Source organism: Nipponia nippon, unplaced genomic scaffold (genome assembly GCF_047370975.1).
Source record: "Nipponia nippon isolate SJK-2023a ecotype South Korea unplaced genomic scaffold, ASM4737097v1 scaffold_47, whole genome shotgun sequence".
Lineage (NCBI taxonomy): Eukaryota > Metazoa > Chordata > Aves > Pelecaniformes > Threskiornithidae > Nipponia > Nipponia nippon.
In genome coordinates this window covers 733,568-757,201 of record NW_028262366.1, presented here as the reverse complement: position 1 = coordinate 757,201, position 23,634 = coordinate 733,568, and the positions used below count along the sequence as shown (strand labels likewise).

General features: G+C 63.8%; 1 protein-coding gene across 3 annotated transcripts; it reads right to left on the bottom strand.

Annotated features, from left to right (window-relative positions):
- Positions 1-1,601: 1,601 nt before the first annotated feature.
- On the bottom strand, positions 1,602-22,086 carry DDR1 (discoidin domain receptor tyrosine kinase 1). Of its 3 annotated transcripts, none has more exons than XM_087729839.1 (19): positions 22,016-22,086; positions 19,136-19,197; positions 16,851-16,965; positions 15,181-15,283; positions 14,166-14,394; positions 12,736-12,883; positions 12,445-12,547; positions 11,511-11,697; positions 10,863-11,109; positions 9,442-9,570; positions 9,176-9,330; positions 8,775-8,964; positions 7,953-8,063; positions 7,318-7,493; positions 6,771-6,898; positions 5,886-6,053; positions 4,859-5,093; positions 3,920-4,069; positions 1,602-2,800 (listed from the first exon to the last, which is right to left on the bottom strand). In XM_087729839.1, the coding sequence occupies exons 3-19, from the start codon at positions 16,933-16,935 to the stop codon at positions 2,663-2,665; spliced, it is 2,682 nt and encodes an 893-aa protein (XP_087585965.1). In that variant the 5' UTR covers positions 16,936-16,965; positions 19,136-19,197; positions 22,016-22,086; the 3' UTR covers positions 1,602-2,662. The 3 variants fall into 3 exon arrangements, with proteins under 3 accessions (XP_087585965.1, XP_087585967.1, XP_087585966.1); XM_087729841.1 differs by having other exon boundaries at positions 7,953-8,060; XM_087729840.1 differs by having other exon boundaries at positions 19,136-19,209; positions 22,016-22,057.
- Between the last annotated feature and the right edge of the window lie 1,548 nt (positions 22,087-23,634).

The following is a 23,634-nucleotide window of genomic DNA, read 5'->3' as shown; positions in this document are numbered from 1 at the left end:
CTGGGTTCCTAAACCCTGAGTCATGGGTGGGGGTGGGAAGGGGGGGGGGGGTGTTTGCGTCATTCTCACCTTTTTCACAACCAAAAGGGGGGGGGGGGATGGGGAGATAGCACCCAGGCGTTTGGGGACCCCACTCTCTGCCAGACCACCCCCCCCCCCACCCCAAAGAAAAAGGGACCCAGGCATCCGGGCACCCCCATGGGGACGCAGGGGTCTGGGTGACACCGGGTGTCACCGGCTCCCAACCTTTCCAAGAATCACCCGCTTCACTGAGCCGGGAAAATCCCGGAGGCCTGGAGGCCCGGGTGCCCTTCCGGATGCTTGGGTCCCTTCCAGACCCTGGGGGGGGGTCTTGTGCGTCAGAGAATAAGGGTGGGGGAAGGCCTGGGCACCCATGTGCCGACCCATCGGTCACCTTGATGCCACCCAGGAGGGACCCAGGCGTTCAGGCACCCTGGAGAGGACCCAGGCGTTTGGGCACCCCAGGGGGGGACCCAGGTGTTTGGACACCCAAGGGTGGGACCCAGGTGTTTGGGCACCCCAGGGGGGAACCCAGGGGTCCAGGCACCCAAAGGTGGGACCCAGGTGTTTGGGCACCCCGGGGGGGGACCCAGGGGTCTGGGCACCCAAAGGTGGGACCCGGGGGGGGACCCAGGGGTCTGGGCACCCAAAGGTGGGACCCAGAGGGGGACCCAGGGGTCCAGGCACCCAAAGGTGGGACCCAGGTGTTTGGGCACCCCAGGGGGGGACCCAGGTGTTTGGACACCCAAGGGTGGGACCCAGGTGTTTGGGCACCCCAGGGGGGAACCCAGGGGTCCGGGCACCCAAGTGTGGGACCCAGGCGTTTGGGCACCCCAGGGGGGGACCCAGGTGTTTGGACACCCAAGGGTGGGACCCAGGCGTTTGGGCACCCCGGGGGGGGACCCAGGGGTCCGGGCACCTAAGTGTGGGACCCAGGCATTTGGGCACCCCGGGGGGGGACCCAGGGGTCCGGGCACCCAAGTGTGGGACCCAGGCATTTGGGCACCCCAGGGGGGGACCCAGGTGTTTGGACACCCAAGGGTGGGACCCAGGCGTTTGGGCACCCCGGGGGGGGACCCAGGGGTCCGGGCACCTAAGTGTGGGACCCAGGCATTTGGGCACCCCAGGGGGGGACCCAGGTGTTTGGACACCCAAGGGTGGGACCCAGGCGTTTGGGCACCCCGGGGGGGGACCCAGGGGTCCGGGCACCTAAGTGTGGGACCCAGGCATTTGGGCACCCCAGGGGGGGACCCAGGTGTTTGGACACCCAAGGGGGGACCCAGGCATTTGGACACCCCAGGGGGGGACCCAGGTGTTTGGTCACCCCTGGAGAGGACCCAGGTGTTCGGGCACCCGTGGGGGGACCCAGGCATCCGGGCACCTTGGAGGGGACCCAGGCATTTGGGCACCCAAGGGGGAACCCAGGCATCCAGGCACCCATGGGGGTCCCAGGGGGTCCAAGCACCCCAGGGGGGGACCCAGGGAATTGGGCACCCAAGGGTGGACCGAGGCATCTGGCCACCCATGGAGGGACGCGGGGTTCCGAGCACCCTCCCACAGACGAGACAGACACAAACGACCCCAAAACCTTCTATATATTAGCGTAAAAATCTCCGTTTCAGCACCAAATATTTACAGCCCCTCCCCCGTCGCGGCCCCCGCCCCTCCCCCGCTGCCACCGTGGCTAATTAGCCCCCCGCTAATGAGGAATGAGGGTGTCGAGCGGAGACGGGTCCCGGGGGGGACCCAGGTATGGGGTGGTCCCAGGTATCTGGGGGGCACCCATCGATCTGGGGAGGGGTCCCAGGGGTGTGGGGGAGGTCCCAGGTATCTGGGGGGCACCCATCGATCTGGGGAGGGGTCCCAGGGGTGTGGGGGGTCCCATGTCAGTAGTGTTGGGTGCTTCCAGTGTTGGGTGAAGAGGAAGATGTGGGAGGAGAGGGGAGGAGGAAGATGAAGGAGGATGAAGAATGAGGGTGATGGCGAGGGAGATGAAGGAGGAGGTGGAAGGGAAGGAGGAAGATGAAGGAGGAGGATGAAGAATGAGGATGGCGATGAGGAAGATGAAGGAGAAGGAGGTGGAAGAGAAAGAGGAGGAGGAAGATGAAGGAGGAGGAGGATGAAGAATGAGGAGGATGAGGAGGAAGATGAAGAATGAGGTGGAAGAGAAGGAGGAGGAAGATGAAAGCTGAAGGAGGGAGGAGGAGGAGGAAGGTTATAAAGAGGATGAAGCACAAGAAGGAGGATAAAGGAGGAGGTGGATGGCAGAGGAAGAGGAAGATGCAGGAGGGATGAAGGAGATGGATGAGGCAGAACGAAGGAGAAGGATGAGGAGGGATGAAGGAGAAGGATGATGATGAGGAGGAGGAGGAGGAGGACGATAAAGCAGGAGAAGGAAGATGAGGGAGAGATGAAGGAGGACGAAGGAGGAGGGATGAAGGATGATGCCGATGAGGAGGATGAGGATGAAGAGGAGGCTGAAGGAGGGAGGAAGGATGCTGATGGTGAGGATGAGGATGGTGAGGATGATGGAGGGATAAAGGATGATGCCAATGAGGAGGATGAGGATGAAGAGGGAGGCTGAAGGAGGGATGAAGGATGCTGGTGGTGAGGAAGAGGATGGTGAGGAGGAGGAGGAGGCTCAGGCCAGGACAGTGTGGTCGCGCAGCAGCCGGTGCAGGAGGCCGAAGGACGGGCGGTCGGCGGCGTCGCGGGACCAGCAGCGCAGCATCACCCCGTGCAGCGCCGCCGGGCAGCCCGGGGGGCACGGCAGGTACTCCTGGGGGGGCACGGGGGTAACTGGGAGTACTGGGGGGAACTGGGAGGAGCGGAGTGACTGGGAGTACTGGGGGTAATTGGGAGTAATTGGGATAATTGGGGTAGCTGGGAGTAATGGGAGTAACTGGAAGTACTGGGGGTAACTGGGAGTAATTGGGGTAGCTGGGAGTAATGAGGGGATAACTGAGCATGATGGGAGTAACTGGGAGTAATGGAGTGACTGGGAGTAACTGGGGTGATGGAGAGTGATGGGAGTACTGGGGTTAACTGGGAGTAATGGAGTGACTGGGGGTACTGGGGGTAGCTGGGAGTAATTGGGGTAACTGGGAGTAATTGCAGTAGCTGGGAGTAATGGGAGTAACTGGGAGTACTGGGGATAACTGGGATTAATTGGGGTAGCTGGGAGTAATGAGGGGATAACTGGGTGTGATGGGAGTAACTGGGAGTACTGGGGGTAACTGGGAGCAGCATGAGGGGCACAGCAGGTTCTCCTGGGGACACTCAGGGACCTCCCAGTCCCCCTCAGTGCCTCCCAGTCCCTCCCAGTGCCCCCCAATCCCTCCCAATACCGCCAAGTCCCCCTCCGTGTCCTCCCAGTCCCTCCCAGTCCCCCTGAGTGCCACCCAGTGTCCTCTCTGTCCCTCCAAGTCCTCCCCAGTGACTCCCAGCAACCCCAGCATCCCCCCAGCCCCTCCCAGTGTTCCCCAGTCCCCTCTCAAGGTCCTCCCAGTACTCTCAAGTCCCCCTCAGTGTCCTCCCAGTCCCTCCCAGTACTCCTCAGTCCCCTCCCAGTGCCCTCCCAGTCCCTCCAAGTGCCCTCCAGTGCCTCCCAGAGACCCTCAGCATCCCCCCATCCCCCTCCCAGTGCCTTCCAGTGCTTCCCAGGGACTCCCAGCATCCCCCCAGCCCTTTCCCAGCACCTCCCAGTCAACTTCCAGTGCCCCCCAGTCCCCTCCCAGTGCCCCACAGTCCCCTCCCAGTGCCCGCCAGTGCTACCTGGTGCCTCCCAGCAACCCCAGCATCCCCCCAGCATCCCCCCAGCCCCCACCTAGTGCCACCCAGCCCCATCCCAGTGCCCCCCAGTGCCTCCCAGTCCCTCCCAGTCCCTCCCAGTGCCCACCTGGTGGCCCTGGGCACGGAAGTGGTGCCCGGCGTTGGCGATGACCTGCTCGTCGCTCAGGCGCCCGTAGGGCTGCTCGCGGCACCGCGTCAGCACCTCCCACAGCGTCACCCCAAAGGCCCAGGCGTCACTGGCCGGCGTGAAGGTCCCCTGTGTGGGGGCGGGGACTAGCATGGACACGCCCCCCCGGACACGCTCACACAGGCCCCACCCACCCCAGCCAACCTATCTCTGTGCCGCAGCCCAGATCCCCTTAACTCCGCCCAATTATTCCCAAATCCCCCTCAAATGCCCCCAAATCCCCTTAACTCCGCCCAATTCCACCCCAATTCCCCTTTTCCACCCCAAATCCCCTTAACTCCGCCCAATTATTCCCAAATTCTCCTCAAATGTCCCCAAATCCCCTTAACTCCGCCCAATTATTCCCAAATCCCGCTGAAATGCCCCCAAATCCCCTTAACTCCGCCCAATTCCACCCCAATTCCCCTTTCCCACCCCAAATCCCCTTAACTCCGCCCAATTATTCCCAAATCCCGCTGAAATTCCCCCAAATCCCCTTAACTCTGCCCAATTCCGCCCCAATTCCCTTTTCCCACCCCAAATCCCCTTAACTCCGCCCAATTCCGCCCCAATTCCCCTTTCCCACCCCAAATCCCCTTAACTCCGCCCAATTATTCCCAAATCCTGCTGAAATGCCCCCAAATCCCCTTAACTCCGCCCAGTTCCGCCCCAATTCCCTTTTCCCACCCCAAACCCCCTTAACTCCACCCAATTCCACCCCAATTCCCTTTTCCCACCCCAAACCCCCTTAACTCCGCCCAATTCCACCCCAATTCCCTTTTCCCACCCCAAATCCCCTTCACTCTCCCCCTTGCTCCCCTTCCCCCGCCCCTCCCCTTTAGCCCCGCCCCCCCTTAGCCCCGCCCCTCCCCTGCTCACCATGAGGATGCACTCCCAGGCCATCCAGCGAATGGGCAGCAGCGCCCGGCCCCGGACCCGGTAATAATCGGCGGCGTAGAGGTGGCGGCTCATGCCGAAATCGGCGACCTTGACCGTGAAGCCCTCCCCCACCAGGCAGTTGCGGGTGGCCAGGTCGCGGTGGACGAAGTTCAAGCCCGCCAGGAACCGCATCCCCGAGGCGATCTGAGCCCCCACGTGCAGCAGGGTGGCCAGGCTGGGGAGGGGGCGTGGCGTCAGAGGGGGCGGGGCTTGATGGGGCGGGGCTTAAGGGGCGGGGCGTCGGGGGATGGGGCGGCACTGGAGGGGAAAGGGGAGAGCTGGTGGTCTGGGGTGGAAGAGGAAGAGGCGGGGCTAAAGTGAAAGGGTGGGGCCAAAGAGGAAGGGGAGGGGCTTCAGGGGGTGGGGCATAAAGGGGGTGGGGCATGGGAGGGTGGGGTTGGGGAGGCTAAAGGGGACATGGCTAAAGGGGGTGTGATTTATGGGCAGGGGTGTGGCTGGAGGGACAAGGGGTGTGGCTTCTGAGGGGTGTGGCTTGTGGGGAAGGGGTGGGGCAAAAGGGAAAAGCATGGTTTAAGGTGAGAGGGGGTGTGGCTTCCTGGCAAGGGGTATGGCTTATGGGAATGGGGTGGGGCTATATGGGCAAGGGGTGGAGATAACGCAAAGGGGCGTGGCTTATAGCCAAGGGGCGGTGCTACAGAAGAAGGGGCGGAGCTTATACACAGAGAGCAAGGCTCCAAAAAGAAGGGGTGTGGCTGAAGGGGAGGGGCGTGGCTTGCAGGAAAGGGGTGGGACCTATAGGCAAGGGGGTGGGCAAAATGGGAAGGGGCGGAGCCTGTGGGTGGGCGGGGCTTGGGGAGAAATGGGTGGGGCCAAAGGGCAGCAGGGTGGGGAAGGGCTGGGCTAAAAGGGGCAGAACCCCAAAGGGGTGGAAAGGGGGGGCTCGAAGGGGGCGTGGCTCGAAGGGGCGTGGCCCGATTAGGTGTGGCTTGAGAGGGGCGTGGCCTACCTGAGGGCGGGGCCGCGGGGCCCCCCCAGGAACTGGTGGAGGTCGCCGTGCTCCATGTACTCGGTGATGATGCAGAGGGGGCCGGCCCCCGCGCACACCCCCAGCAGCCGCACGATGTTGGGGTCCCGCAGGCGCCCCAGGGTCCGCGCCTCCTGCAGGAAGTCCCGCCTGCGCCCGCGTCAGCGCGCGCGCCCCTCGCACGCCCAGGGGGGGCACCCCCACATCCCGCCGCCCCACCCGCCCCTCCCCACGCGCCTCGCACGCCCCGGCGCGGCGTCGTAGGCCCTCGCACGCCCCTCGCGCGCTCCTTGCACGCCCCTCGCGCACCCCTTGCACGCCCGGGGGGGCACCCCACATCCCGCCGCCCCACCTGCCCCTCCCCACACGCCTCACACGCCCCTGCGCGGCCTCGCACGCCCCTCGCGCGCCCCTCGTGTACCCCTCGCGCACCCCTCGCGCGCCCCTTGCACACCCAGGGGGGGCACCCCCACATCCCGCCGCCCCACCCGCCCCTCCCCACGCGCCTTGCACGCCCCTGCGCGGCGTCGCAGGCCCTCGCACGACCCTCGCGCGCCCCTCGCATGCCCCTTGCACACCCAGGGGGGGCACCCCACATCCCGCCGCCCCACCCGCCCCTCCCCACGCGCCTTGCACGCCCCTGCGCGGCGTCGCAGGCCCTCGCATGCCCCTCACGCGCCCCTTGCACGCCCCTGCACGGCCTCGCACGCCCCTCGCGCGCCCCTCGCGCACCCCTCGCACGCCCCTCGCGCGCCCCTTGCACACCCGGGGGGGCACCCCCACATCCCGCCGCCCCACCCGCCCCTCCCCACGCGCCTCGCACGCCGTCGCGTGCCCTCGCGCGCCCTCGCGCGCTTGCCCCCATACCTGGCGTTCTTGGTGGCGTCGGGGCGGAGGACCTTGACGGCGACCAGCAGGGGGCGCCCTCGGGGGAGGTCGGGGGGGCGGGAGGGGAGGGGCAGGGCTTGGGGGTCCTCCACCTCGCACAGAAGCACCTGCCGGGGGCGGGGCCTCAGAAGGGGGCGGGGCTAAACTTCTTCAGGGAGGGGCTTCGCATGCATGGAGGCGTGGCTGCAGCTCTGGGGCGGGGCTTGGGTGGGGTAAAAGGGGCGGGGCTAATAGTGTAAAACTTCTGTGGGGCGTGGTTTATATGAGGGGGTGTGGCTTCCTGGCATAGGGAGCTTATGGGAGGAGGCGGGACTTCTATGAGGGGTGGGGCTTCTAGAGGGGTGGGGCCAGTATAAAGGGGTGGGGTTGGGAATATGGGGTGGGGCCTGTCATGGGGCTCAGCACCCAGGGGCGGGGCCAGAGACAAATGGGAGGGGCTTCTGGCAACAGGGGGCGGGTCATCACCAAATGGCGGCGTGGCCAATCACTCCAGGGGTGGGGCTTGTGCTGAGGGGGCGGGACTTACCTCTCCAAACTGCCCCTCCCCCAGCTTCTCGCGGAAGCGGAGGCGCCGGCGGGGGAAGGCAGGGAGGGCGGGGCTGGGGGCGGGGCCGGGGCCGGGGCCAGCCACAGCATAGGCGGAGCCTCCGGTGACGTCAGCCTCCGCATAGGCCCCCGCCCCCCCCTCGGGCTCTGCCACACCTGCAGGGAAGAGGTGTCAGTGGGGGCGGGGCTAGAGTGGGAGGGGCAGGGAACCGCCCAGGGGTGGGGATTCTCCAAGGGGTGGGGCTTCACCAAAAGGGGAGGGGCTACAGCAGGAGAGGTGGGCACTGGAAGGGGTGGGGTTATAGCAAGAGGGGCGGGGCTGCAGCAAGAGGAGGAGGAGCTATAATAAGGGGAGGGGCTAAAATAATGAGAGGGAGGAGTTAATGCAGGAGGGGGCGGGGCTACAGCAGTGGCCAAAAGAGGAGGGGCTTTGGCAAGAAGAGGTGGGTCTTCAGGAAAGGGGTGGGGCTTCAGCAAGGCAGAGGTTACACCAGGAGGAGGCAGGGCTTCACCCAAGGGGGAGGGGCTTCCCCAAAGGGGGCAGGGCCAGTCATGGGTGAGGGTGGGGCCAAGGGGGTTTGGAGGCGGGGCCCCCCCCCCCCCCCCCCCCCTTACCATCTGTATTGATTGGCTTAGCTCCATCAGGTGGGGCCCGAGCGAGCCCTCCCATTGGCTGGGCGTAGGTGGCCAACAGGAGCCGATAGGCCGGGTTGGCAAGGGGTGCTGCTACAAGAGGGTGAGGTCAGCAGAGGGGGCGGGGCCAGAAGGCTCTGCCCCACCTCCAGGCCCAAGCTGGGTCCCCAGTGCAGGAGGACGGGCGGGTTGGCTGGAGCCTGGTGTCCATGGTGGCCATGTGGTCGCCATCATCCCTCATCCTGTGGTCTCCATCCGTCCATCCATCCATCTGTCCGTCCATCCATCCACCCATCCATCCCTTCCTCCATCCATCCATCACCTCCGTATGGTGTCCCTCCACCCCTTCTTCCATCCGTCCCTTCCTCCATCCATCCATCTGGTCTCGCTCTATCCCTTCTTCCAGCCAGCCATCCACTCATCCAAGTCTCCACCTATCCATGTGGTCTCCATCCATCCATCCATCCCTTGATCCATCCATCTCTCATTCCATCCCTCCCTCCATCCCTCCCTCCCTCCATCCCTCCACCCATCCCTCCTTCCATCCATCCATCCCTCCACCCCTCCCTCCATCCCTCCCGCCATCCATACCTCCACCCCTCCCTCCATCCATCCCTCCATCCATCCCTCCATCCCTCCATCCCTCCATCCCTCCCTCCCTCCCTCCCTCCCTCCATCCCTCCCCCCTCCCTCCATCCCTCCCTCCCTCCCTCCATCCCTCCCTCCCTCCCTCCACCCCTCCCTCCATCCCCACGTGGTCTCCACCCACCCATCCCTCCCTCCCTTCCTCCCTCCTCCCCTCACCAGGCCCAGGGGGGGCCGGGGGCAGCGATGGCCACGGCCGCGTCGGCTCCTGGTACTCGCCCTGGCTGGGGGGGATGCGCTCGTAGCGGGGGGGTCCCCGCGCCGCCCCCGTCGCGTTGTTGATGACAATGGTGTCACCCGGCACCGAGAGCTGCACCCGCAGCTCGTCCTCTGACGGCCGGCGCTGGGCCTGTGGGCGGGACCCTCAGGTGGACCCAGATTTCCAGGTGCCCAGTTCCTCCCAGTTGACCCCAGCACCCTCCCAGAGCTTGGGCATTGAACCCAGATATCCAGGTGCCCAGTTCCTCCCAGTTGAGCCCAGCACCCTCCCAGAGCTTGGGCACTGAACCCAGATATCTGGGTGCCCAGTTCCTCCCAGTTGAGCCCACTACCCCACTCACCTTCCCCAGTATCTTCTTCCAGTACTGCCGCCAGAGGATGAGGAAGATGACAGCCAATAGGAGCAAGATGATGGCCACCAGGCAGCCAATCAGAATGGACGTGTGGCTGTGGTCAGCTTTGGCAACTGGTTGCCCCGGCTTGGGCTCCCCAGGGGCTGCCATGGGGAGGTGGTGGTGGGCGGGGTGCCATCATGGCCCTGCCCGCTCAGGTCCCGCCCCATTAAGCCCCATCCAATTAAGCCCCGCCCCATTAAGCCCTGCCTTACTCGGGGTAGTGAAGTTGGTAGCCATGTCCACGTGCCAGGAGTCCTCAGGGATGGCCATGACCCCCGCCGAGGGGTCGGGCGGGGCAGCTGGGGGCCACCCACTGGCACCCACCACCTCCTCCACCACATCTGCAGGGAGAGAGCCCCACCGCGCCTTAACGAGGCAGCTAACGAGGGCGGTGGGCTGGCCGCCCCCCCCATTGACCAACCTCTTCAAACAAACTGCCTTCCCATTGGCCAACAGGCCAACCAACCGGCTCCTGGGGTGGTTGACCCCCAACCAAGCAATCACTCAACCAGCTTTGACCTAGTCCGACCAACTAGTCAAGCAAGCAGCCAATCAACCTGGCCAACGAACCTGTCCTTCAACTCACCAGCCAATCACGTGACGACTCAGACATCTAACCAGTCACCCCGTCACCCAACTAACGAGTCAACAGGCAACCAGCTAACCAGCTGATCACCCTCGGACTGGTTAACCACCAGCTAACCAACCGACGATCCAATCCTGCATCCAACCAACCGTCCCACCACCCAACCAGCTCAGTAGTCAACCAGCTAACCGACCAGTCCCACGACCAGCCCTTAGACTGGCCAACCAGCATCCAACCAGCCGATCTCCCCGTTATCCAACCAACCTGCCCTTCATCCATTCAGCCAGTGACACCTTCACCCAACCACCCACCCCATCACCCAACCACCCACCCCATCACCCAACCAGTGACCCCTTCACCCAACCAACCATCCCATTACGCAAACACCCAGCCCATCACCCACCCACCCACCCCATCACCCAACCACCCAGCCCATCACCCAACCAGTGACCCCTTCACCCAACCAACCATCCCATCATTCAATCAACCACCCCATCACCCAACCAACCACCCCATCACCCAACCACCCATCCTATCACCCAACCACCCAGCCCATCACCCAACTAACCATCCTATCACCCAACCAACCACCCCTTCACCCAACCAACCATCCCATCACCCAAACAACCACCCCATCACCCAACCACCCATCCTATCACCCAACCACCCACCCCATCACCCAACCACCCACCCCATCACCCAACCACCCACCCCATCACCCAACCAGTGACCCCTTCACCCAACCAGTGACCCCTTCACCCAACCAACCACCTCATCACCCAACCACCCACCCCATCACCCAACCACCCACCCCGTCACCCAACTAACCATCCTATCACCCAAACAACCACCCCTTCACCCAACCAACCACCCCTTCACCCAACCAACCATCCCATCACCCAAACAACCACCCCATCATCCAACCAATGACCCCTTCACCCACCCAACCACCCCATCACCCAACCATTGAACCCAAGAGCCAATCTGCTGGGGGAGGCTGCCAAGGCCCAGGTGGGTCTGGAGGCCACCTGGCATGGTAGGACCCACCTGAGAGGAAGGTGATCTCACTGAAGAGCATCCACTCCCCGGCAAAGAAGAAGTGACACTGGATGAAGCGGGCCTGGCGCCCACCCAGAGGCACGGTGACCGAGCGGGCGCTGGGGTCCTTGACGGCCCCAGCCAGGCTGTGGGTGGCCGGGGTGGGCTCCCAGGCTGTGGCCAGGTTCCTCTTGAAGCGGCACTCCACCTCCCCGAAGATGCTCACCCCCCGCGTGTGCATGTTGTTGCAATGAACCTGGGGGGTGATGGGTGTTGGCCACCTTCCCATGATGCCCTGGGGCAGCTGGCGGGGGGCGCTAAGCCAAAGGGTCTCCAATGGGAAGCTCTGGACCCTAAGGTGGGGTTGATGTGGTGGCTCCTCATGGACCCATGCCATGGCTGACCAATCCCACAATTCCTGAGGCAGACTCCTTGCCCAAACCCCCATGATGCCCTGGGCCACCCATTGCCCTCGCTCCCATGATGCCCTGGGCCACCGATTGCTCTCAATCCCATGATCTCCTGGGGCACCCCATTGCCCACCATCCCCTGCTCCTCCAGCCCCCCTACACGATGCCCTAGGGCACCCCCTTTCCCAACCTCCCACCATGCCCTGGGACCCCCACCCCACTGCTATCCCAGCATGCCGCGGGGCACCTGCATGGCGCGGAAGGTCCGGAGACTCTCAAACTCGAACTCCAGCTCCACGTGGGGTTGGGGACCGGGGGGCCGGCGCCATCCCACGTAGTCGTAGCCCGGCCAAAGACGCCGCTCGCGGCTCCTCATGAAGTCATCCAGGCCCAGCACCCCATCCGCCAGCTGGCCCAGCCCCCCAAACTGCAGCCTGGGGGGACAGGGGACACCCGGACACCTGGGCCCCTCCATGCCACCCACCTGGGAACCCTCCGTGGGGCAGCCTGGGGGGACAGGGGACACCCGGACGCCTGGGTCCCTCCATGCCACCCACCTGGGACCCCCGCCATGGGATCTAGAGCACAATTTGGGGGGCATTCGGGGCTGTTTTGGGGACAGTTGGGGACATTGGGGTCAACTGGGGACAACTGGAGCCAGATGGGGCAATTTGGGGATGGTCTGAAGCTGTTTTGGGACAGTTTGGGGCTGTTTGGAGCCAACAGATGACAATTTGGGGACAGTTTGGGCTGCTTGGGGACAGTTGGGAACAATTTGGAGCCGTTTTGAGCCAGTCGTTGACCATCTGGGGACACTTTGGGGTTGGGGATGATTTGGGGACAGTCGGAGCCGGTTTGGAGATGTTTGGGACATTTGGAGATGGCCAAGGGCAGTTTGGGGACACCTGGGGACAGTTTGGGGAGAGTTGGGGATGGTTGAGGACAGTTTGGGGACACTTGGGGATGGTTTGGAGACACTTGGAGATGGCCAAGGCTGGTTGGGGACACTTGGGGACAGCTTGAGGACCAATGGGGACATCTGGGGAGGTCCAGGGACAGTCTGGGGACAGTTTGGAGACACTTGGGGATGGTTTGGGGCCATCTGGGGCCAATTTGGGAGCTCTTGGGGCTGGTTGGTGCAGGTGACCCTTGGGGACAGTTGGGGACATCTGGGGACTCACGGGCCAATGCTGTATCCATCGTAGGTGGAGTCGTTGAGGACAACGGGCGCGGGGTCGAGGGCCATCACCTGTCCCCGCGGCGCTGTGTAGGACAGGAGCCCGGCTGGGGACAGGGGACACGTCACCATGGGGCCACCACGGGGTTGGGTGGGGGACGTGGGGATGGGGGACCGCCACCCTGGGGACACCCTTAGGGCTGGGTATGGGGTGACACTGGGAGATGACGGGAGGGTGATGGGGTGGGATGGAGGTGACAGGGGGTGACGGGGGGGGTGACAAGGTGCCACTCACCGTCCCAGGGGCAGCCGTAGAGCTCCAGGCGCAGGCAGACGCTCATGGCGCGGGGGGCCCGGGGGTAGACGCGCAGCGCCCGCGCCACGGGGGGCGGTGCCAGGTCCTTCAGCACCACCCCCTCGGGGTCCTCGTTACCCCCGATCACCTGCGGCACCGGGATCCGCTGGGATCTCCGGGGGACACGGATCCCACCGCCGGCGACCTCCCCGGGGACCCCGGTGATCCCATGGGATTCCTGGCCCCCCATGAGCCCAGGGGTCCCCAGGGATCCCATTGCCCTCCTGGGATCTCCCAAGGATCCCATTGCCCCTGAGATCCCACTGCCCTCCCAGGGATCCCTAGGGACCCCACCACCGCCCCAGGATCCCAGTGTCCCCAGCGATCCCCGGGGATCCCCTTGACCCCCAGGATCTCCCAAGGATCCCACTGTCCCCCGAGATCCCACTGCCCTCCCAGGGATCCCCAGGAATCTATCAGGGATCCACAGGGGTCCCACCACCCCCCCAGGATCCCAGTGTCCCCAGCGAGTCCTGGGGATATCCAGGAATCCCATTGCCCATCCTGGGATTTCCCAAGGATCCCATTGTCCCCTGAGATCCCACTGCCCTTCCAGGGATCCCCAGGAATCCCACCACCCTCCCGGGATCCCGGTGTCCCCAGGGACGCCCCAGGATCCCCCACTGTCCTCTCTTGCATCCCAGTGCCCTCCCGGAGATCCGAGGGATCAGCACCCCGACATCCCCAAAGTGTCCTCAAGGAATCCCATGTCCCCGTGGCACCTCAATGTCCCCGAAGTGTCCCCAAGGTGTCCCATGGCACCCCAACATGCCCAAGGTCCTCAAAGTCCCCGGTCACCTCAGCATCCCAACATCCCCAAGGTCCCCAAGGTGTCCCTAAGGTCCCCAGTCACCTCAGCACCCCAACATCCCCAAGGTCCTCAAGGTGTCCCCAAGGTCCCCGGTCACCTCAGCACCCCAACATCCCCAAGGTCCCCAAAATGTCCTCAATGTCCCCAGTCACCTTGGTACACCAACATCCCCAAGGTCCCCAAGGTCCCTGGTCACCTCAGCACCCCAACATCCCCAAGGTCCCCAAGATGTCCCCAAGGTCCCTGGTCACCTCAGCACCCCAACATCCCCAAGGTCCCCAAGATGTCCCCAAGATGTCCCCAAGGTCCCTGGTCACCTCAGCACCCCAACATCCCCAAGGTCCCCAAGATGTCCCCAAGATGTCCCCAAGGTCCCTGGTCACCTCAGCACCCCAACATCCCCAAGGTCCCCAAGATGTCCCCAAGGTCCCTGGTCACCTCAGCACCCCAACATCCCCAAGGTCCCCAAGATGTCCCCAAGATGTCCCCAAGGTCCCTGGTCACCTCAGCACCCCAACATCCCCAAGGTGCCCAAGATGTCCCCAAGGTCCCCGGTCACCTCAGTGCCCCATCGGTCGCGCCAGCGCAGCCAGCGGTGCCGGTCACGGCTGTAGCGCAGCCGGTAGGCACGGGCAAACTCCCTGCCGTGGCCACCGGCGTGACGTCCCTGTGTCCCCACCAGTGTCACCACGTGCAGCCGGCCCAGGTCCACCTCCAGGAACTCCTCCTCCTCCGGGAAGACGGGACCCGCAGGACACCAGGCGCCATCCCCATCGCTGCGACCCAGCCTGGGGACACGGGGACGTCCTGGGGACACCGGGGACGTGGGGACACCTGGGGGCACCGGGTGCTGTCCCCATCGCTGTGGCCCAGGCTGGGGACATGGGGATGTCCTGGGGATGTGGGGGCACCGGGGGACACCCAGGGGACATGGGACATGCTAGGGACACCTGGGGACACTCAGGGGACATAGGGACATCCTAGGGACACCCAGGGACATGGGGACATACTAGGGACACTTGGGGACACTCAGGGGACATAGGGACATCCTAGGGACACCCAGGGACATGGGGACACCCAAGGGACATGGGGACATCCTAGGGACACCAGGGGACACCCAGGGGACATGGGGACATCCTAGGGACACCCAGGGGACATGGGGACACCCAAGGGACATGGGGACATCCTAGGGACACCAGGGGACACCCAGGGGACATGGGGACATCCTAGGGACACCAGGGTACCTGGGGACACCTGGGGAACATGGGGACGCTGGGCAAATGGGGAAATCCTGGGGACACCTGGAGAAACACAAGGACGTTGTGGGGCCACCCAGTGACATGGGGGCATGGGGACACCTGGGGACACTCAGGGGACCCTGGTGACACAGGACAGCACTGGGAGGGGACACTGGCCCGTACTGGGCCATACTGAGACTCCTTGGCCACAGCAGGCAGTGGTGGTTCTGGGGTGGAGACACTGGAGGGCCCTGGGAGGGGATGCTGGGTCAGGGAGAGGGGGGTACTGGGCCACACTGGTGTGTACTGGTGTATACTGGTGCGTACTGGGCTCACCGGCCGTGGCGGGCGGCGGTGGAGTCAGACCAGGCGCTGGAGGCTGAGAGGCGGCTGTCGGGGATGGAACCGTCCTCCATGCCCAGGGCGAAGCGGCACCTGCCTGGGGGACAGGGGGGACATTGGGGACACGGCGGGGACGTGGGGGACATTGGGGACACAGGGGGATGTGGGGGACATTGGGACATGGGGGACATGGGGGACATTGGGGACATGGGGACATAGGGGACATGGGGACATAGGGGGACGGGGGGGACATGGGGACTCGGGGGGACATTGGGGACACAGCGGGGACATGGGGGACATTGGGGACACAGGGGGATGTGGGGGCCATTGGCACATGGGGACATTGGGGACACGGCGGGGACGTGGGGGACATTGGGGACACAGGGGGATGTGGGGGACATTGGGACATGGGGGACATGGGGGACATTGGGAACATGGGGACATAGGGGAGATGGGGACATAGGGGGACGGGGGGACATGGGGACTCGGGGGGACATTGGGGACACGGTGGGGACGTGGGGGACATTGGGGACACAGGGGGATGTGGGGGACATTGGCACATGGGGACATTGGGGACACAGCGGGGACATGGGGGACATGGGGGACATTGGGGACACAAGGGGATGTGGGGGACATTGGGACACGGGGGACATGGGGACATTGGGGACATGGGGACATAGGAGGGCGGGGGGACATGGGGACTCAGGCGGACATTGGGGACACGGCGGGGACGTGGGGGACATTGGGGACATTGGGGACATGGGGGGATGGGGGGGACACGGGGACTCGGGGGGACATTGGGGACATGGGGGACACAGGGACACGGGGTGACGTGGGGGACATGGGGGGGACATTGGGGACACGGAGGGGGATACACAGGGGTCACGCTGGCCTCATCCCCTGCAGACCCCCTACGCAGCCCCTATACAGCCCCTATAGCCCTCCCACCCCATAGGGGCCCTATAGGGCACCCACAGCCCCACGTGGCCCCTACCCACCCCCTATAGCCCTCCCACCCCATAGGGGCCCTATAGGGCACCCACAGCCCCACGTGGCCCCTACCCACCCCCTATAGCCCTCCCACCCCATAGGGGCCCTATAGGGAACCCACAGCCCCACGTGGCCCCTACGCATTTTGTATAGATCTCCTACCCCATAGGAGCCCTGTACACCCCATAGGGGACCCAGAGCCTCACATAGCCCCTATGGACCCCATAGAATACCCAGAGCCTCACGTGGCCCCTACGGACCCCATAGGGGACCCAGAGCCTCGCAGGACCCCTATGGAGCCCATAGAATACCCAGAGCCTCACATGGTCCCTATGGACCCCATAGGGGACTCACAGCCTCACATGGCCCCTATGGACCCCATAGGGGACCCACAGCCTCACATGGCCCCTATGGACCCCATAGGGGACTCACAGCCTCACACGGCCCCTATGGACCCCATAGGGGACTCACAGCCTCACTGGACCCCTATGAAACCCAGAGCCTCACATGGCCCCTATGGACCCCATAGGGGACCCAGAGCCTCATGTGGCCCCTATGGACCCCATAGGGAACCCAGAGCCTCACAGGACCCCTATGGACCCCATAGGGGACCCACAGCCTCACGTGGCCCCTATGGAGCCCATAGGGCCCCCCGCCGCCCCATAGGGTCTCACCCAGGTCGAGGTGCCCCTCGAGCTGCAGCCCCGCCGCCTGCGTCCCCGCCGCCAGCAGCAGGAGGGGGAGGGGCAGGACCCCCATGGTGGCCCCGGCCCCCCCCGGTCGCCGCACCTGGGGACAGCAGAGGGACACTGGGAGTCACTGGGAGGCACTGGGAGGACTGGGATAGGGACTAGGAGGGAACTGGGAGGATGGGGAGGGGAACTGGGAGCAGTGGGAGGAGTGGGAGGGGGACTGGGAGGGAACTGGGAGGACTGAGAGAGGGACTGGGAGGGAACTGGGGGGACTGGGAGGGGAACTGGGACTCACTGGGATGCACTGGGAGGGCAGCTGGGGGCACCGGGAAGACTGGGATGGGGACTGGGAGCACTGAGAGGACTGGGATCGTTACTGGGAGGAAACTGGGAGCACTGGGAGGACTGAGAGAGGGACTGGGAGGGAACTGGGAGGACTGGGAGGACTGAGAGAGGGGCTGGAGGCACTGGGAGGGGGACTGGGAGCACTGGGAGGAGTGGGATAGGGACTGGGGGGGCACTGCGAGGGGACCTAGGAGCACTGGGAGGGGAACTGGGAGCACTGGGAGGACTGAGAGAGGGACTGGGGGCACTGGAAGGCGGACTGGGAGCACTGGGAAGAGTGGGATGGTTACTGGGAGGGAACTAGGAGGACTGGGAGGGGAACTGGGAGCAGTGGGAGGAGTGGGATGGGGATTGGGAGGGAACTGGGAGCATTGGGAGGGGGACTGGGAGCACTGGGAGGGCCCCATCCCAGCAGCTGCTCCCACAATGCATTGCTGGAATGTGCCCCCCCCCCCCCCCCCAGCTGCTGCGGCCTGATGGGAAAGAGCAGCTGGGGGGGGCGGGGCCCAGAGGCCTGGGCCCCCCCATGGGGCCCCACCCCCCCCGGGCACCCAGGTAACGACACGCAATAACACGCGATAACACGCAATAACACGTAACAACACACAATAACGCCTAAGAACACGCGATAACACGTGATAACATGTGATAACACGTTACAACACGTGATAACACGTGATGACATGTAACAACACGCGATAACACGTTACAACACGCGATAACATGTAACAACACGCAATAACACACACCACCACGCAATAACACGTAACAACACGCAACAACACGCAGTAACATGCAACAACGCGCAATGACGTGACACAATAACACGTAACACATGCAAGAACATGCAACAACACACAATGACGTGCAAGAACATGTACCAACACGCAATAACACGTACCAACACGCAATAACATGCAACAACATACAAGAACACATAACAATACGCAATGACATGCAACAACACGCAATGACATGCAACAACACTCAATAAGACGTGATAACATGCAACGACACACAACAACACGCAAGAACATACGACCCCAAAACACACGACACACAGTGGCACGCAACACGCAAGAACATGTAAGGACACACGATAACGCGTGACAAAATGCAATGACACGCGATAACACGCAACACGCAATAACATACAACCCCGAGACACGCAGCAACACGCGTTGACACGCAACAACGTGCAGCAACACACCTCAATGCGCCCCGACACATGACGCCACGCCGTGACACGCCATGACACACCCCACCACGCCATGACATGCCATGACACGCCATGACATGACATGCCACACCACACCATGACACGCCCCGCCATGACACGCCACACCATGACACACTCCACCACACCACGACACACAATGACACGCCATGACACGCCCCGCCACGCCATGACACACTCCGCCACGCCATGACACGCCATGACACTCCATGACATGCCCCGCCACGCCATGACACGCCATGACACGCCATGACATGCCCCGCCACGCCATGACACACTCCGCCACGCCATGACACGCCCCGCCATGCCATGACATGCCATGACACTCCATGACACGCCCCGCCACGCCATGACACGCCATGACACGCCCCGCCACGCCATGACACACTCCGCCATGCCATGACATGCCATGACACGCCATGACACTCCATGACATGCCCCGCCACGCCATGACACGCCATGACACGCCCCGCCACGCCATGACACACTCCGCCACGCCATGACACGCCATGACACGCCATGACTCTCCATGACACGCCCCGCCACGACACGCCATGACACGCCATGACATGCTACGCCACGCCATGACACCCTCTGCCATGCCATGACACGCCATGACACGCCACGACACACAATGACACACAATGACACGCCATGACACGCCATGACACGCTACGCCACGCACCTGGGCGCCTCTCCGGGGCGGGATCAAGCCCTGACTCCTCCTTTGGATCCCGCGGGTGGCACCTATGGCAGCACCTATAGATCTCGGTCCTATAGGACCCACCCCGGCCCTACAGGTGCCCAGCTCTGCGCACACGTATGTGCGACGTACGCGTGTGCATAGCCGGACACGTATACACCCTCACCTGAACACACGTGGACGTATAGAAACATATATAGTCCCATTTCACGCCCGTATAGCTCCACGTATACACGTGGGCTTGTATATACTCGCCTATACGTACCCGTGCACTCCCACACATATGTAACAGGCACTTTGACGTGTACATTTACATAGACGCGCACGCAAGCATCCATATATATTCACCTATACATACACACGTACACGTTTACGTGTGCGTACACACAAACACGTGCGTCCGCCGGGTTACACCCTATATACAGGCCCGTATGGGCACGTATGTGCTCGTATGGACACGTATGCGCTCCTATGGACACGTATGGGCTCCTATGCGTTAAGCAGGCCGCTATACGTTAGCCGTAAGCGTATATATGTGTGTGGATTAGCTAGATGTGCACGTCACAGGTCTGGATATATGGACGTATGTTAGCTATATGTGCCCGTATATGTGCATATCCACATGCGTGTGTCCGTATACGTATACACTTACGTATGTGCACATATATTTATATATAATACCCATGCGCGCATATATATTCGCATGCATATATGCACATACGTGCATATACAGCCATGCACGTATGGGTTTACCATATATCTCCATGTAAACGTATACATCCACCTATGTAGAACTCCACGTGTCCATACATGCGTACACATATAGGGAGAAGCGCATTATATCCCTATATGCCTGCATTTTGAATGCGTGCATAGGTGCGCGCGTGCATATATAGTGTCACATATATTCCTATATGCACCATATACAGTGCAGTCTACGTCGCCGTAACCCTATGTGCACCGTGTCTAGCACCTATAGAGGGGTATATAGAGGGCTGTGGATGGCGGGACGTATAGATTTCCCATAGCTCAGACATAAACCTCTCCCGCCCTCCGTGATGGCATCCTATAGGTGCTGTATACATCCAGGGGGCCAGAGGGTGTGGAGAGAGGGGGGTTATGGGGTGTTTAAGGTGCTATATAGGTACCCCACGGCTATACCGCCCCGTGCCTATAGGGGCGCCATATATAAGGGGAGAGGAGAGGCTGTATAGATCTATAGGGGCCCCGGACGCCTATAGCCGCCCGCAGGCCTGCCGTGTGCCGCATGGGGCGGTACGGCGGGTGCCTATAGGGGCGCCTATAGGGCTGCGGTGCCCCCAGTGCCCCCCAGTCCGCCCCCAACACCCCCAAATGCCCCCGGCTGCCCCCCAAATCCCCCCAGTCCCCCCCAGTCTGCCCCCCACCCCCCCAAGTGCCCCCAGTCCCCCCCAATCCGCTCCCCACCCCCCAGGCACCCCCAGTCCCCTCCAATCTGCCCCCCATCCCCCCCAGGTGCCCCCAATCCCCCCCAAGTGCCCCCCAAACCCCCCAATCTGCCCCCCGATCCCCCCAAGTGCCCCCCCAATCTCCCCCAAGTGCCCCCCAAACCCTCCAAGTGCCCCCAACTCCCCCCAAGTGCCCCCCAATCCCCCCAAGTGCCCCCAATCCCCCCCAGGCGCCCCCAATCCCCCCAAGTGCCCCCCAAACCCTCCAATCTGCCCCCCGATCCCCCCAAGTGCCCCCCAATCCCCCCCAAGTGCCCCCCAAACCCCCCAATCTGCCCCCCGATCCCCCCAAGTGCCCCCCAATCTCCCCCAAGTGCCCCCAACTCCCCCCAAGTGCTCCCAATCCCCCCCAAGTGCCCCCCCATCCCCCCCAAGTGCCCCCCAATCCCCCCAGGCGCCCCCAATCCCCCCAAGTGCCCCCCAAACCCCCCAATCTGCCCCCCGATCCCCCAAGTGCCCCCCCAATCTCCCCCAAGTGCCCCCCAAACCCTCCAAGTGCCCCCAACTCCCCCCAAGTGCCCCCCAATCCCCCCCAAGTGCCCCCAATCCCCCCCAGGCGCCCCCAATCCCCCCAAGTGCCCCCAAACCCTCCAATCTGCCCCCCGATCCCCCCAAGTGCCCCCCAATCCCCCCAAGTGCCCCCCAAAACCCCCAATCTGCCCCCCGATCCCCCCAAGTGCCCCCCCAAGTGCCCCCAAATCCCCCCCAAGTGCCCCCCATCCCCCCAGGCGCCCCCAATCTCCTCCAAGTGCCCCCCAAACCCCCCAATCTGCCCCCCGATCCCCCCAAGTGCCCCCCAATCTCCCCCAAGTGCCCCCCAAACCCTCCAAGTGCCCCCAACTCCCCCCAAGTGCCCCCCAATCCCCCCCAAGTGCCCCCAATCCCCCCCAGGCGCCCCCAATCCCCCCAAGTGCCCCCCAAACCCTCCAATCTGCCCCCCGATCCCCCCAAGTGCCCCCCAATCTCCCCCAAGTGCCCCCAACTCCCCCAAGTGCTCCCAATCCCCCCCAAGTGCCCCCCCATCCCCCCCAGGTGCCCCCCAATCCCCCCCAGGCGCCCCCAATCCCCCCCAAGTGCCCCCCAAACCCTCCAATCTGCCCCCCGATCCCCCCAAGTGCCCTCCAATCCCCCCAAGTGCCCCCAACTCCCCCCAAGTGCTCCCAATCCCCCCCAAGTGCCCCCCAATCCCCCCAAGTGCCCCCCATCCCCTCCAATCTGCCCCCCAGTCCCCCCCAAGTGCCCCCAATCCCCCCCCAAGTGCCCCCAGTCCCCCCAAGTGCCCCCCAGGTGCCCCCCCTACTCCCCTCAAATACCCCCTAAAGTGCTCCCCAACACCCCCAGCCCCCCATTCCTGGCCCCCCCCCCCAATACCCACCGCCTTCCTCGCCTCCTCCTCCTCCTCCTCGCCGCAGCCCCCGGCCGCCTGGGTCCCTCCCGGCCGCCTGGGTCCTCTCCCCCCTCCCCCTCCTCCTCCTCCTCCCCCTCCTCCCCCCCCCCCAAGGAGGGGGGGGAGGGGGGCACCAGGGGGGGGTGGGGGCCCGGGCGCCTGGGGCCCCCATGGGTGGGCAGCCCTTTGTCTGGGGGGGACGGGGACCCCCTAAATGCCCCCCCAAAACAACAAGGGGGGGGGGTGGAAACCCCCAAAAGGGCCCCCCCAAACGACCCAGCCCCTTTTTTTGCGGGGGGGCCTCGAAACTGCCTTTTTTGGACCCCAAAAGCCTTTTGGGGACCCCCTTTCTTGCCCCCCCCAACCCCTACTTTTGGGGGACCCTCGAACCCCCTTTTTCTGGACACCTCAACCCCCCTTTTTGGGGGGACCCCTCAAAACCCCCTTTTGGGGCCCCTCGAAACCGCCTTTTTTTGGGGGGGCCCTCGAAACTCCCTTTTTGGGCCCCTCAAAGCTGCTTTTTTTGGGGTGCTTGAAACCGCCTTTTGGGGGGCCCCCAAAACCCCCTTTTTCTGGACCCCCTTTGGGGGGGCCCCTTGAAACTCCCGTTTTGGGGGCCCCTCGAAACCGTTTTTTAGGAATCCCGAAAATTGCCCTTTTTGGGGCCCCTTGAAACCCCCTTTTTTTTTGGAGGGCCCCCTTGAAACTCCCTTTTTGGGGATCCCCTCGAAACCCCCTTTCTTGTCCACCCCCAAATTGACTTTTGGGGTCCCCCAAAACTCCCCTTTGGGGCCCCTCGAAGCTGCTTTTTTGAGGGGGGGCCCTCGAAACTCGCTTTTTGGGGCCCCTCAAAGCTGCTTTTTTGGGGGGAGCCCTCGAAACTCCCTTTTTGGGGCCCCTCAAAGCTGCTTTTTTGGGGTGACCATCGAGCCCCGCTTTTTCCAGACCCCTCAACCCCCTTTTTTTTTGGGGGGGGGGGCCTTGAAATGCCCTTTTGGGGACCCCTTGAAACCATCTTTTTTCAGAGGACCCCCCAAAACTCCCTTTTGGGGCCCCCTCGAACCCCCTTTCTTGCCCCCCCCCCCCGAAATTCCCTTTTGGGGCCCCCAGAGGTGCCCTGGGGGGGGGGACACGCACCCAGCAATGGGTGCCAAGGCACCGCCCTGGGGTGGGGGGCACCCCGAGGTGGGGGTGGGGGTGGGGCGGATGGACAAACAGACGTGTCCCTGCACCCCATCTTTTTTGGGGGGGGCACAGTGACCCCCCCCTTCCCTGCAGGGGGCCCAGACGTCCCCCCGCCCCCCCCCCCCCCCCGCATGGTTGGGCAGTGAGCGAATGTCTCAGGGTCTAAAAATATTGGGGGGGGTGGGGGCCCCCCTTTTTCCCGGACCCCACGTGATCCGGCCAACTGCTGCCCCCCAACAGCTGGGGGGGGGGGGGAGCAGCTGTTGGGGGGGGGGGAACAGCTGGAGGGGGGGACCCGGGGGCCGGGGGGGAGGGGGGGGGCGAATTCCAGCGTTAAGAGTCATTCTCCCAGCAGGAGAGCCTGCTTCCCAACTATTTGCGATGGGTTTTTCCCATTATTAGCCATTATTTCCTCATTATTA